This window comes from Chelon labrosus, assembly GCF_963514085.1.
Source record: "Chelon labrosus genome assembly, chromosome: 11".
Lineage (NCBI taxonomy): Eukaryota > Metazoa > Chordata > Actinopteri > Mugiliformes > Mugilidae > Chelon > Chelon labrosus.
Window position 1 is genome coordinate 11,253,432 of NC_140344.1, and position 10,640 is coordinate 11,264,071.

At 45.5% G+C, this 10,640-nt stretch overlaps 2 protein-coding genes across 2 annotated transcripts; both read right to left on the reverse strand.

Annotated features, from left to right (window-relative positions):
- Window positions 1-2,026: 2,026 nt before the first annotated feature.
- On the reverse strand, window positions 2,027-3,502 carry LOC311495913 (potassium voltage-gated channel subfamily A member 1-like; the record flags this gene model as incomplete). The annotated part of the gene is made up of 1 exon (XM_084555568.1): window positions 2,027-3,502. The coding sequence occupies one exon, from the start codon at window positions 3,500-3,502 to the stop codon at window positions 2,027-2,029; it is 1,476 nt and encodes a 491-aa protein (XP_084411694.1).
- A 4,344-nt stretch (window positions 3,503-7,846) lies between these two features.
- LOC311495071 (shaker-related potassium channel tsha2-like) lies at window positions 7,847-10,177 on the reverse strand. The gene has a single exon (XM_084554388.1). The coding sequence runs from the start codon at window positions 9,516-9,518 to the stop codon at window positions 8,082-8,084; it is 1,437 nt and encodes a 478-aa protein (XP_084410514.1). The 5' UTR covers window positions 9,519-10,177; the 3' UTR covers window positions 7,847-8,081.
- Between the last annotated feature and the right edge of the window lie 463 nt (window positions 10,178-10,640).

Here is a 10,640-nt window from a genome sequence, read left to right on the forward strand (position 1 = left end):
GTAACCTGGCGTGTTTCAAAGAAACTAACACGAAAAACAGTCAACCTCATCCCGTCAGAAGAGTCACGCAATCTCTACAAACTCTCTACAAATGAATATCCTGATTGTGCGTAGCTTTAAGTGGGAAAACAGGAGCAGGATTGTGGTACACTATTTGTCCTAAGTGCTTGTGTAAAGGCTATGCTTTGGGACTCTCACATTCAATATTGCATGACTGCAGTTTACACTTAAGGTTCCATTTTGCATTATGGTATAGGAAGCCCTGCATTGAAGCTTGCAGCTCTGCAGCAAGTTTGCAATGACCTCACTGAGGTAGAGACCCTGAAAGGATGCATGGTGCACGAAGAAACGACATGAATTCGTCCAAAGAAAACCAAAAAAAAACGGATATTCCCTTTTGAATTGGAATGGTAAACATGCAGAGTACAATACATTGCTGCTTAAGGGCGTAATTAAGTGCGTGACAGCATGAAAACTGGGTTGTGCATGACAGCATGGATCATCTTTTCTTCTTCTTTTTCTTGACCGCAATCACCTGCTGCTTCAACCTTGCTCATCGGGCATCATTAACGTCGTAACCAACGGTGTATCAACACTACAACAGAAGGTAACCAGCTCTGCTCAACCACACATTGTACACAGAGGCACTTTCACTGGTCCTGTTGGTGAAAGGGATAAAGGCACTAGCAACTAATGTCAGAATAATTCTCTCAGATCTGAAGTGAAATTTGGTATTGATCGTTTTTCGGTGGACTCCAAACCAATATGTGCTAAACTTAGAGGTGGAGATGGAAGCATGACTAAAAATGTGTTAACTTTTCTTGTTCAAAGAAGGTCCATGCACTGCACTATTGACTAATACTGTAATTGGTGCTTATTATGATTATATGCATCTTTGATAATATTTAGTTTCCTCGTCTACTTTTAAAATTAGAAACTCTGCATCCTCAAGGTGGGTTTGGATATATTTGAATTCAGAAACATTCAGAATTTGATTTCCTTAGTTTCCCTGACAATAGGGCACTGCAGAGTGCCTGAATTGCAACAAGCTGTATACTCACGTCATGCATTAAATATACCAGGATACAAAAGTACCTTAGTCGATAGACCATAATGCAGGTTACGTTTTTCATGCTATGATCTCATTAATGTACTGTTCCCTTAAGATTTAACATTCAATTTCTATACTTCTAAATGATTAGCATTTCAAATTAAAAACTCATCCAGTGCACTCAGTATGAAAACCGATGAGAAGGGAGGGGGATGGAGGCAGGTATCCAAAAGTACATCCTTTCCAGTATGTGAGATATGTCTCGTGCATGCCGGTATCAAAATGGAAAGTCTCTAATCATGCTCGTGTGAAGCTCACTTGCGCTCGTTGTGCTGTGTTGCATCTAAAGGGCATGGCATTGAATCACTTGGTGATAACACAATTACAGCAACTGCTGGAAAACAGCAGCATTGCAGATGTCCATGAAGCAAGTAGATCACCATCTGTTTACATCCAAACAAGAGAGATCAGTCTTCCTCCTATAAGGTGCTTTGCTGAGTAGTAGATCCTCTGTGGGGGGAGAGGAGAGGAGAGAGGAGGAAGGGTGGGGGGTCTCCTAACTTCTTGGCGCTTACCACTCGGCTGCAGATGCTTGCATGTCTGCAGTCGTTACTGGTGCATTGTGCAACTTGCTGAAATGTTATCTGTACTCCATGCATATGATTTTAATTATCACCCCATCGTCTGATAAGACAGTGTGTGCTCTGCTTCCTCGAGGGAGCCGTGTATATGAGTAATAATCAATGTTTTCTTTTTCATATAACTATATATTTGTAGGATCAGAAGAATTAATTATTCTATCTACCAGTCATATACTCTAACAGCTTTGTTTTTTTTTTCCCTTTCCGTATAGCTGAGCATAATTGTAGGCCTAATGCCATAGAGAGCTTTGGGGAATTAAATGAAGCATTCCTAACTGATGGTCTACTCCACATGTTACAGTCCCGTAGAGATCCTAAAGGTCCTAACTAGTGTCTAAACATCTGTAAGCAGCTTGCTTTTATTTACACAGTTTTGGTTGGCTATAGTGCAATTGCCAGTTCTGAGGTTCGCCTCCCTAAAGTTGTCGATGCTATTGTTTATGTCTCCATCAATCTCCATGTACTCTGACTTGCTGACGGTTGATGAACTACGGCGGCTGGAGTTGGTTTCGGAGGGGATGTTGGGATTGCTGACGTTGAGCAGCTGGGCCTGCTCCTCTCCCTCCGTCTCCCTGTGGTAGAAGTAGTTGAAGTTGGAGACAATGACAGGCACCGGGAGTGCAATGGTCAACACTCCAGCGATGGCGCACAGAGATCCTACAATCTTGCCCCCTATAGTGACCGGAACCATGTCCCCATAGCCCACAGTTGTCATAGACACAACAGCCCACCAAAATGCATCCGGGATGCTGCCAAAGTAGGATCCTTCCTCCTCTGCCTCGGCAAAGTAGACAGCGCTGGAGAACAAGATGACTCCAATGAACAGAAAGAAGATCAGCAAACCCAGCTCTCGCATGCTGGCCTTGAGGGTCTGCCCCAAGATCTGAAGTCCTTTGGAGTGTCGTGACAGCTTGAAGATCCTAAATACCCTGACCAGACGGATCACCCTGAGTATGGCCAGAGATGTTGCCTGCTCCCCCACGCCCTCATTGTCTGGGTCTTCAGCCAGCTCAGTGCCGAGTGTAATGAAATAAGGGATAATGGCCACGATGTCGATCGTGTTCATCATGTTCTTGAAGAAGGCTGGTTTGCTTGGGCATGCCAGAAAGCGTACTATCAACTCAAAGGAGAACCAGATTATACAGAGTGTCTCGATGACAAAGAAGGGGTCAGTGAGGATATTTGGCTTATAATAAACAGTAGTGTTCCCCACTCTCTCAAATCGACCCATCGGGTCCTCTTTCAGCTGTGGTAAAGTCTCTAAACAAAATATGACTATTGAAATCAGGATTACCATCACAGACACGATGGCAATCCCTCTGGCGGGGCCTGAGCTTTCTGGATGCTCGAAGAGGAGCCATATTTGACGCTGGAACTCCTTCTCAGGTAAAGGGCGCTCTTCCTCCCTGATGAAACCCTCATCCTCACGAAACTTCTCCATCGCATCCACTCCCAGCTCGTAAAATTTAATTTCTTCTGAGAACATATCCAAAGGGACGTTCACCGGTCTTCTCAGCCGCCCCCCTGACTGGTAGTAGTACAGGATGGCATCGAAGCTGGGGCGGTTTCGGTCGAAGAAGTACTCGTTTCTCAGAGGGTCAAAGTACCGCATCCGCTTTTTGGGGTTGCCCAGCAACGTCTCTGGAAACTGGGAGAGAGTTTTCAGCTGCGTCTCAAACCGGAGGCCGGCTATGTTGATGACCACCCTCTCGCAGCATTCGTGGTCATTGTGGTCTGGGGGGTAGGTGTCCTGAGGATGGCCTGGGACAGCCGAGGTCTCGTCCATGTTATCTCCTGCTACTACTGTCATTTTGGGAAGAGGAGGTGGTGAAAGAGGAGGAGGAGGAGGAGGAGGAGGAGCAGGAATTGTGTTGTGGGATGTCGGTTAGTCTGACTGAGCAGGCATTCAGGATTGGGGGAAATTTTCCACTCCTCAGCTTCCCACACCCCTTAAAATGTTGGAGACGTCCCCAGATACGAGAGGGCTGGTTGGCTGCTTTGCCTCAGTGCGGCTCCACTGCGGTTCTCGCTGACTTGACCATTGCTGCTCTCCGGTGCATCTGCAGCTGTTGTTGCTGCTGCCTCTGTCATCCAGAGAGAGAGAAAGAGGGGGAAAGAGAGCGAGAGAGAGGAAGAGAGAGACAGAGAGGGAGAGAGGGAGGGAGGGAGAAATAGAGAAAAAGAGAGAGAGAGAGGGAGGGAGGGAGGAAATAATGGGATCAAACAGCCAAGATATTTGCTGGCTCAGCATTTTCTGCAGTTTATTTATTTATTTATTTATTTACTTCTCTCAGCCTGCAATTAGTGCAGTTATCCATTAGTGAAGGTAAAAATATCACCAACAGCAAAACATTCCCTCAATATTTCTCTAACACAAACACTTAAACGTCTCTCTGTTGTCCTGGGTAGTGAGTTTATTGTGATCTTCTTGTACAACATGTCCCTTTCCACATTCCTTTACATTACTCTGTCTGATCTTGTCATGATTTTACTGTGCAAATGTTGACTTTTTCAGTTTATGGAGGACAGGACAGTGATGAATCCTACGCCACTCTCTGAATTATGGAGTGACGCATAACATTTGATATTAAACCAACTCCAGTTTCTACATGCATGTAGCATACAGGCCCAATGCGGAGAAAATGTTCAAAATGTCTGGGGGAAAAAAAACCAGCACAGTGGTGGTGTGATGTCTTTACATCATAAGAAGCTGTCAGTTAAAACAGTAACCTAACCTATTGTATAAGTCAGCAGATTTTGGGCTTACCGTGGGTTGATCTGGGAAGGTCTCGAATGCGTCTTATCCTCGAGTAAAATCATCCAACAGCAGGGCGCCAGTAGTGGGTGTCATGTGGCAACTTTACATTGCACCTACCACAAGAAAAAAACTAAAGCTTTACTGTGCTCATCGCCATGGGCAGAGTGTAAAATGAGATAAAACAGAGTGAAGTCAGAGGAGTCTAATGAGGAGAGCCTGAGATGTTAAAGGAGCGAAAACAGAAGATCACAAAGCTGCAGCGTCCGTAGCTGCTTGCGCGGCGGCACGGCGGTGTGAGCAGCTTACAGTATACCGCAGGAGAAAATCTTGTGCTGCAATTCGGGGGGGAGAGATACATTAAGGTGCAATAAGCGAGCCCTTGACATTTCCAGACATCACTGCATCAGCAGAAATCTGCTTCTTTTTTTTCTTTTTTTTTTTGCCACTAGACGAGATGACGGGCACAGTGTGTCTCAGCTCAGCGCGGATGCGGAGCGCAGTGAGGAAAAAAAAAAAAAGGAAATCAAAACGGACGGCCGAGAGGGAGGCGAGTGTGGCGGCGAGGTCCAAATGTTTTCTCGGCAATGTCAAGCATGTTTTGCTGTGCGTTGTACATGCGAGTGCAGGGGAGGCGAGGGAAAAGAGAGGAGGGGTGAGGAGTGGAGAAGAGAGGGAGGGCGGCAGAAAGAGGAGGAGGAGGAGGAGTTGGAGGGTTTCGACGCAATGCAGACCGGCTCTACTAAAGCACGCCGCCAGAAGTTCTCCATACACCACAAAAACAAGAGCGCTTGTGTGCCAGCACTGGCGCAATCCGACTGCAAAGAGAGACAGATCCTCTGGAGCCACCCCGTGTAACATCTCAATTTAAAATTAGCCTCTCATCCCCTGATCAGAGATTAAAGCATCACATTTTCATCCTGTCACTCCACGACTTTAGGATTACACAAAAAGGGCTAATCTACACCTGAGTCTGCGTGACACCAAATTTAATTTCATCATTTTTAACACAGTGAAAAAAGAGAGAAGGGTAAAATCGTAAACAAGGATAAGAAACATCATGTCGTGAGCTTGCATCCAGGCTGCCTCACGCCCTGTATGTGATACTATCTGACACCCTGTGAGTTAAAATAGCTTCTGAGTGAGAAGTGGTTGTTACATTGGGCCAAAGAAGCCAAGCAGGTATGAGGAAAAACGCAGCGTATTTGTCGTAACTCTCCGCAGAGGGTGGAGGATTGCTTTCAGCACCACGGACAGCGAAGATGATTGATTCGCCTCAGAAAACTACAAATCCCGAAAGAACAAACACAAAGACCAAGTTAGCGTGACAAATAATTAAGTGCATTCGTGGTGTTTGTCCGTTGCTGACCTTCATGGTTTATCTGGGCCTGTAAACCCCTGTGACCTGACCTGAGTCAAAACAAGGGTCTTTATTCTGTCTAAACCACACGCTCAGTGCAAAATCAGGTTATCAGGCTTCTGCTTAATTTGTTAAAATGCACCTCCGGCTAAATAAATACCCCTGCACTTATCACTATGACATTTTATTAAGGTAATAGCTTTCGTGGCAAGACATCCCAATGTCTGCTTCTGCGTCCTTTTTTCCCGTTATTCATCACCAAAAGTGATGAAGCGTAAGGAACTAATGAATGTGCATGGATTAAAGACTCTGAGTCTGATGCTGAAATAATATTAATTATAATAATAATAAATGACGACTGGTATAATTTCTTCTTTATAGTTCATTTATATAAAAAAATGATTAGGTTAAGTTCACGTTCAAGTTTAAATTAGAAAAATAAATATTTTATTACATTTTAAATTCCACAGTGAATTCCTGTCGTGCATACGGTGCATTATGACTTGTCGTTGTTTACAGCGATGCAATCTGAATGTTTGGAGAACAACACGGAGTTCAGTTGCAACTGTGCATTAGAAGCTGCATGACAATTAAGAGTTACAAAAACAATATATAATATATATACACAAGGCTTTTATACAAAGAAAGCGTGGTCATTTATGAAGACTGCACAGAAGAATGTTGTTTCTTTCTACGGATGAGACACACAAAGTCCATCGGGGCATGACTGAACCCCCTTTTTTCTATGCGTTTCCGCCGTCAAGTCTCAGTTGGCTACAACACTGGCAATGCAACATTAATCCGTGAGAAAGTGATCCTGTATGTTTGGAGAAGGAGGAGGAGGAGGAGAAGAGGAGAATGCCACACTTGTATCTTGTTGTACCGTCTGCCTCCTGCAAGTAAGCAGAGAACAAAAGCCACTGTGTTATAAGATCAGGAGGTGAGAGGAAGCAGTCAGACATCTAGTGGGCCTGGTTAACCATCACAAGCATCCGGATACAAACACTGTGATCTCGGGGGCTTGTGCCTAAATCAGCCAGGGCCAAGTGCAACAGTGCAAAGATATTCGAGTTAAAGTGTTAATTTTGCACACAGAAGAGTCTGAGGAAAGGAGCTGTCTGCAGGAATATTAATCCTCCACACAGTGGCGCTCTGAGCTCGTTTGTTCTCGTCAGATTAACGTTGACGCACAAAACAAATTGGCGTTCTCTCATAAAAAATACAAGAGAATTTCCAGGATTTAACTAACATTGTTGGGGAAATTACCTTTAAGTCAGCCTGCGATTACGAGAAATCAATCTTCAAATTCTGTAATAGCAGCTGTTTATTATAAACGATAGCGTCCTGAGGGTCAAAGCCTCTGTTAAGGCACAAATCTGCCGGTCAGGAGGCAAACAGGTCTCTAAACAAGAGCTGGAGGGGCCGGGGTTAAAATGTAAACATACTTTTGGAAAGTGGTTAGAAATTATGTGTGCACGAGAAAACGTTTGGCAGAAAAAACCCCAAACACAAGAACCTGCAACCAGCTGTCCGGGGTGTAGCGCATGCCAAACACCGCCACACAGTCACACATGACCTGTATAAGCCCCAGCTCTAATGTGACAACAATTATTGTCTTAGTTTATGTGTCTGAATCGGTCTTTGGCTGTGCGTCCCGGAGTGGAAAGCATGCTGCCTCGTGCGTAATGGGTGCTTTGACGTGTAGATGACCTTCCCTCTCCCACTGTATACAAAGATTAGGGTTTACAATAGTAGTCCTTAACAATAGAAATGTAAGCCGTGGTTTGTGAGTCTATTTCTTAGTGCGTAAACAAACAAAAGCCACCTGAGCGCATGGGAGGGGTGTAACACATTATTAAACTTAACCGTGAAACTTAAGCCAAGAAAACATCCCCAAATTTATTTCTCTTAGGTTACTGTAGTATCCCTTTAGACAGAAGAGTTTCGTCATGTGGTTCAACTACTGCTTGTCCACCCCTCCTAACTTGTTTATATTTTCTTGCACCAATTGCTCACATGTGTGAAAATGTGCAGTTACAGTAGTGAAATGATTATTTATTTATTTTTTCTCTTACAACGTAGTGGATTCGGTTCCCTCCACCTCTTTCTGGTGCGGGGAACTGAATTGTACTGAACTGTAGAGTGAGTCTCTGAGGCTCCGCGTCGCTTAACCACTCGAGACAACTTGCGTAAAACACCTGTAGCATCCGGCACGAAGAAGCCTGAACTGCGCGTCCACTGGAACACAACTCACCAGAGTTAAAACTGTCTTCTTTACACATCAGTCAGTTTCCCCGTATATGTCTCCACTGGAATCACGTTCAGATTTGTCAGAGTTTCCAAGTCGTCGCTTTCCTGATAGGACTCCGTTTTGGAGAGCGACTGGTTACTTTTGGTGGAATCGCTTTCACCAAAGGAGGGCTGTTGCTGCTGCCCACAAGTCACGTGTACGTACTGAACGTTTTCCTCGTCCTCGTTCTCTCTGTGGTAGAAATAGTTGAAGTTGGACACAATCACGGGGACAGGTAAAGCTATGGTTAGCACTCCGGCGATTGCGCACAAAGATCCGACGAATTTGCCCCCAATTGTGGTGGGATACATGTCTCCGTAACCAACTGTGGTCATTGTCACCACCGCCCACCAGAACGCATCCGGGATGCTTGTGAATACAGACTCTGTGTCTTCTGCCTCAGCAAAATAAACTGAACTGGAGAATAAAACAACTCCGATAATCAGGAAAAATATGAGCAGTCCCAGCTCCCTGAGGCTTGCGTGAAGCGTTTGGCCGAGAATCTGCAGGCCCTTGGAGTGTCTGGAGAGTTTAAAAATCCTGAAAACTCGGACCAGACGGATGACCCTCAGTATGGCCAGAGACGCAGCCTGCTGACTGCTGCCCTGATGCTCTGCGAGATCAAGGCCCAGGGTGATGAAATACGGAGCTATGGCCACCACGTCGATCAAGTTCATCAAGTTCTTAAAGAAAGCTGCTTTACTGGGACATGACAGAAACCTCATGGTGAATTCAAACGAGAACCACACAATGCAAAGTGTCTCCACCATGAAGAATGGGTCTGTGAATGGACTGGGCACTGTGCCAGGAGCGCTTCCATTGGCCTGGTTTTCGGGAACTGCGGGGACTTCTCTAAACTCTGGCAAAGTCTCTAAGCAGAATATAACAATGGATATCAAAATAACCATAACTGACACAATGGCGATCATCCGTGCGGGCCCAGAACTTTCTGGATACTCAAACAGGAGCCACAACTGGCGCTGAAACTCATTATCGGGCAGCGGGCGCTCCTCTTCCCTGGCCAAACCCTCATCGTCTTTGAAGAGTTCAATAGCCTCTTCCTCGAGTTCATAAAACTTTATTTCCTCCAGGAAAATATCCACAGGTACGCTCACGGGTCTCCGAAGCCTCCCCCCTGACTGGTAATAATAGAGGATGGCGTCAAAGCTCGGCCTGCTCCTGTCAAAGAAGTACTCGTTTCTCAGCGGGTCAAAGAAACGCATCCTTTTACGCGGATCCCCCAGAAGCGTGGAGGGGAAGCGGGAGAGGGTTTTTAACTGCGTCTCAAAACGCAGGCCTGAGATGTTGATGACCACCCTCTCGCTGCACTCCTGGTCCGCTGGTTCCAAGTCAGCAGCATCTTGCAACAAAGGAGTAACGACCACAGTCTCTTCTTGGTTCTCCTGGGACAACACAGTCATCTTTTTTTTACCCCTGTGAGGGTAAATCCGTCTCTCACCTCCTCGGTGCCTTCCTCTTGCCCTTTTGCCGGCGCGTCCTCCTAACTCTCTTTCTCATGCAGCCGCCCGAGAATCAGGCAAAGTTTCCTTTTTCGCTGCGCGGCAAATTGTATTTGTTGATATCCAAAGTCGTTGTCGTTGATTTACACCGCCCTTTTGTCAGATTAGTGCCTCTGAACTGTCAACTTTCAATGGTGCACACAGATCTCCACTTGCATAAGCTATACCAAGGGAAGGCTATCATATTCACACCATTTTAAACTCCAAAGCCCTCCCCAAGTTGGAAGACCAGATGACACTTGCTGCTGCTGCTGTCCCTCTCATACTCACTCACTTCAGTGTAGCCATGCAGGGATTTCCAAGTAAACACCAAGCCTTACAAATGTCCCTTTAACTTGAATCTCAAGGTAATCTTTCTTTTACTTATATCTTTACTTATATCCCTATTTCTATGTCATCTGTGCTGTTTTGTTCAGAGTCAGGGCGGATGTGTTTTCAGACCAAGAGCCTGTTCCTGAAACTCAGAGTCTCTCACCCAGCAGGTTCTTCATTCATGAACTCATGGGGTTATTCTTGTCACAAGGGGAACCTCCATAACCCGGGGCCGTGGCTACTTTGGGTCACAGCCCACCGTTTTAGAAACCGGGAACACAAATGAAAGTGACAAACAGGTCTAGCTTGCACGGAGAGGTTTTCTCCACTGCTACACATTAGACGTACCTTGAAATAAATAAGATGAAAATACCTGAATGATCTGAAGCTCGGAGCCTCGTATAACTAGGGGCCCTCCTGGACCCGGCCAGTGGAAACTGCTGGCTTGACTGACACTTGAGTAGCCAGAGAGGGAGGATAGCGGCTTCAGGAAGCTGCAGCCAAAATAACATTCATCGTTCCTTGCACTTAAAGGGATCAATTGTACAACTTGGAACATGGGGAGCCCCAGAAGACAAGTGACCTATAGTCTCGAGGTTACCCATACATAGAGGTGAACTAATTAGATCCAAAGTATGAGCTACTGCGCATACTTTGGATCATGTAATTAGTTCACCTACTGATCTGATTACTTAATTAAAACAGGACAGG

Excerpts from the sequence above, each read along its gene's own strand:
- LOC311495071 (XM_084554388.1), bottom strand. The coding sequence starts at position 9,518 with ATGACTGTGTTGTCCCAGGAGAACCAAGAAGAGACTGTGGTCGTTACT.